Source organism: Camellia sinensis, chromosome 5 (assembly GCF_055761805.1).
Source record: "Camellia sinensis isolate YWXY chromosome 5, ASM5576180v1, whole genome shotgun sequence".
NCBI lineage: Eukaryota > Viridiplantae > Streptophyta > Magnoliopsida > Ericales > Theaceae > Camellia > Camellia sinensis.
The window spans coordinates 48,685,001-48,689,356 of NC_138965.1; the positions used below are offsets into that span (position 1 = coordinate 48,685,001).

The window sequence follows — 4,356 nt, forward strand, 5'->3', positions numbered from 1 at the left end:
AGCAAGCAAGTGTGTTGCTATTGAGGATGATGTTGAGCTCTCTCCTTTGAACCTTGGCATGATAGCATCTTACTATTATATCAGTTACACAACAATAGAACGTTTTAGTTCATCTTTGACCGCCAAAGCAAAAATGAAGGGTCTTTTGGAGATTTTAGCTTCGGCTTCAGAGTATGCACAACTGCCAATACGACCGGGAGAAGATGAGTTGATTAAAAAATTGATTAATCACCAGAGGTTCTCCTTTGAGAATCCCAAATGCACTGATCCACATGTGAAGGCTAATGCACTGTTGCAAGCCCATTTTTCAAGGCATGTGGTTGGTGGGAATCTAGCTTCTGATCAGCGAGAGGTGCTCCTTTCTGCCAGTAGACTGCTTCAAGCAATGGTTGATGTTATTTCCAGCAATGGGTGGCTTAGTCTAGCACTTCTTGCAATGGAAGTGAGCCAGATGGTAACCCAGGGCATGTGGGAGCGGGACTCCATGCTTTTACAACTTCCACATTTCACAAAAGATTTGGCTAAGAAATGCCAAGAGAACCCTGGAAAGAGTATAGAGACAGTGTTTGATTTGGTGGAGATGGAGGATGATGAAAGGCGAGAGCTATTGCAAATGTCAGATTCACAGTTGATGGATATTGCGCAGGTTTGCAACCGTTTCCCGAATATTGATCTGACCTATGATGTGGTTGATGGCGACAATGTGAGGGCTGGGGATGATGTCAGTTTGCAGGTGACCCTTGAACGGGATCTTGAGGGCAGGACAGAGGTGGGACCCGTTGATGCCCCTAGGTATCCCAAAACCAAAGAAGAAGGATGGTGGCTTGTGGTTGGTGATACCAAAAGTAACCAGTTGCTTGCCATCAAAAGAGTTTCCTTGCAGAGGAAAGCCAAGGTCAAGCTTGATTTTGCTGCCCCTGGGGAAGCAGGAAAGAAGACCTATACCCTGTATTTCATGTGTGATTCTTATATGGGTTGTGACCAAGAATATAGCTTTGCTCTTGATGTCAGAGAAGCAGGCGCTATTGAAGACGACAGTGGAAGAGAATGAGTGACATGCTTAGTATATTGAACTCTTTTTGCTTTTGTCCCGTTGTAAGTTTCCTAACGTGTTATTCCTGTTGTTGCTAGATCCGGAATATGTTGGCATGTGATGCATCATTTGAGTTGACTCTTGTACTTAAAATGGTTGAGATGTCTGAAAATTGTTGTTGTGGAAGCCTAATTTGTAGCCTTGCATATTTTCCCGTTTATATTAGCTCTCCAATTTGTGTTGTTCAGCTTAGGTAAACAGAAAAGAACTGCATATGCAACAGTTTGCATTATTGTTTTAGATTTAGTCACTTGTGTTGCTCATTTTCTATGTTTCTCTTTTGCTTTGTGTTTCAACAGCTGTTATAGTTTTCTTGCCATCTGAAATGGGAAAACTGTAGATGACTCAGGTTTCTTGTTTTGTTATTGGTTTCAGGTTCATGCTTTGAAAATTTGATTTTACAAATATCTGAATCCTAATGGTAGGTTTTTGGTAATAGTTATGTGTGATCTTTTGTTGATGATCATGATATTACAGAATTATTTAGTTTTATGGTGATTGTTTTGTTGTACTTGGAATCCTCTTTATAATGATAATTTGGATGTGGACACATAAATGATGAGATGTCGAGATTTCATAACTTGAATTTACAGGCAAACAAATATAAAGTAGAAATTGGAAAGGTTTACCACCATCACTGAAGGCATTTACCGGTGACGGTGATGGTGATGGGGAGTTCACCGTGGATTTTTCGCTGTGGACCTTCTTTGTAATGAGAATTTGGAATTGGATACAGAAAAGCTGAGATGTTGAGGTTTTGTAACTTGAATTTACAGGGACATGAATTATTGGCAAAGCTCCTCCATTAGATTAAGACACCAATCTAGACAAGTTGCCATGTTCCATCCTCTCCCCTCTTTTCTTGACAAGATGGCTATGTGCCCTCCTACTATTGAACAAGCACACAGCCTGGGAGGGGAGGTACTTGTCCTCGTTCAATTTAAACTATCTAAAATTAGTATTTTAGTATGTATTTATATATTTTCATATGTAATTTTGAACACTAAAAACAATCTTGGAGTGCACACAATCTTTGACAACAAATTTGAAAGGAATGTTGGTGTCATTTCATAAATTTGAGGAACGTAAATCATTGCATGTTTTGTAGACCATTGAAGAGTTAGAGAAAAGTTACCACACAAAAAAAAGAAAAAGAAAAATCAGTGTAAAAGTAAAAAAATAATTATCAATTAATAATAAATTTTATTGATATTAATAATTAAAATTATAAACTTTTTTACACATGAAATATTTTTACAATTACCACCTGCAGGGAAAAAAACAAAAACAAAAAAAAAAAATGAAAGAAAAAGAAAACAAAAAACTAAATTTAACCCTTGTAATATAATTAAATATTAAACTTAGAATTTTTTAAATGGTCTCAATCTAAATCATCTGTTTTCTCTTTTTATAACCAATAATGAAAGAATAATTTTGTGAATTTACACGTGATATGCACAAGATTATAAAACTTCTACTTTCTCCACCCTTCCCCATCCTCAATGGCCTACCCTAATCCTAAACTACCATCCCCACAGCCTCTCTCACCACCCAATGGTTGTCTATCTAATTTTTATTGACCAGTAAAATCACAGCACATAAGATGGTATTATTTTGTTCGAAGTATCTAAATTATTTTATTTTATTTTATTTTTGGTCATAGCAGTGATTGGTTCCCCCACCCACCCTAACGGCTCCAATTCCGATTTCAAATTTTGAAAAATCTCTCTCTGTTTGTTAACAGTGTAGTCATGGAGAACAAGAAGAAGTCTGGCATTAACCAAGCATATCAACCTAGCTGGTGCAATGGATTTTCTGGCTTGACATCTCAACTAGCACAATGCAACAAAATGAAATGCTTCCACTACAGTAGAGGAAATGACAATCATGCTGAGAGCTGCATGAACAAATAGCAACTCACCTTTATCAATTCTTGCTACAACACCAATGCCCCTTTTTCCATGTTTAGCATCTATCGCTCCATCCATACTAATTTTAATTTTAAAAATCTGTTCTGTGGAGCCTGGAGGAAGTTGCGAAACCTGAGAATTTCCTCTGCTGGCATTTCCTGTTTTCACAGAACTATGCTTAACAAAAATTCAATGTTATTGGCCATTGCTTTTTGCGACAATTCAATCTCTCGCCGATTCCGCCTGAACACCCAAAACATTTCATGCCTTCCATGTTAGAATTTTCCATCTTTACCTTCACCTACTCCACTACACACTCCACTTCACCTACCTCCACTTCACCACACACTCCACTTCACCTAACCCACTATCACCTCCACTACACCTACTACCACATTTTCTTCTATATATAGATTGTATAGGAATTGTAATTAATATATCTATCAATACATCAATCAATATTTATCAATCAATAATACATATATTTTTACATGGTATCAGAGCAGGTTTAGAACCTAATAGTTTCGCTTCCCCGGCGGGCGGCAATCTCGCCTTGGCCGCCCGCCGGGCCTCAACCTATTCAGCTTATTTTCTACACATACCTTCCTCATCACTATCTGTCTCGGTGGAGCTCATCACAGACTCCACCGGCGAACTCAAATCCGAGTAAGGCCCAAAGGAGCCAAACCCACACGGAAAGTCAAAGGGAAAGGCCTTCTTTCTCAGCAAAACCTTAGGCATCCTCTGTAGCAACCGCTCTGAGATGCTTCAAATCAGTCTTGTTCCCGATGAGCATGATGACGATGTTGGCATCTGCGTGGTCTCTCTCTCTGTGAAGTCACCTTTATGAGGTTACATATTGCCTGTTTCCTCTCAGTTTTGATCGTACTTCTATAAGGTACCATCTTGAGTATGCAGAATAATACGCAAATTCTTCAAGTTCAGGTTAAGAAGTAATTTGAAGCAGCTTGCTGATCAGTATGCTCTTTCCGAACAGCAATATGAACAGAAGTTGAAGCCTTCACTTTTAAATACATGACCCAGATGGCCACCACAAACTGTACAGACCCCGAAGCAGCCAACTTTTGCCCCAATCCATCCATACCTCTTTTTCTTTTTCTCCTAAGGCCACTGAGTTTGTCCCCTTGGTCTTGGTCTCTCTCTCTCTCCTATCACCGGCAGATACATACACACTTGCCCTATACCAATCCATTATAATATCTTAACCTCCACTATCCTAGTCCACCGAGCACAAACATCAACCACATCACAACCACTTTTTTGTTTTATTCCTTTTATCCTCATCATCATGTCCCCCACTCTCTCTTCTTTTATTATTATTATTATTATTAT

The 4,356-nt window shown here is 38.7% G+C and overlaps 1 protein-coding gene and 1 long non-coding RNA gene across 2 annotated transcripts in view; both read left to right on the forward strand.

The window, feature by feature from the left end:
- Window positions 1–1,356, forward strand: part of LOC114316968 (DExH-box ATP-dependent RNA helicase DExH12) — a 10,004-nt gene extending 8,648 nt beyond the window's left edge. Inside the window, exon 4 of the mRNA XM_028263676.2 lies at window positions 1–1,356. This exon is cut by the window's left edge and continues 2,141 nt beyond it. Coding sequence (XP_028119477.2) covers window positions 1–1,051 — 1,051 coding nt within the window. The 3' untranslated portion in view covers window positions 1,052–1,356.
- Window positions 1,357–3,276: 1,920 nt separating this feature from the next.
- Window positions 3,277–4,127, forward strand: LOC145790619 (uncharacterized). Its single transcript, XR_014329480.1, has 2 exons — window positions 3,277–3,854; window positions 3,949–4,127. It is a non-coding gene; the product is annotated as an uncharacterized LOC145790619 (long non-coding RNA).
- The last annotated feature ends 229 nt before the right edge of the window (window positions 4,128–4,356 follow it).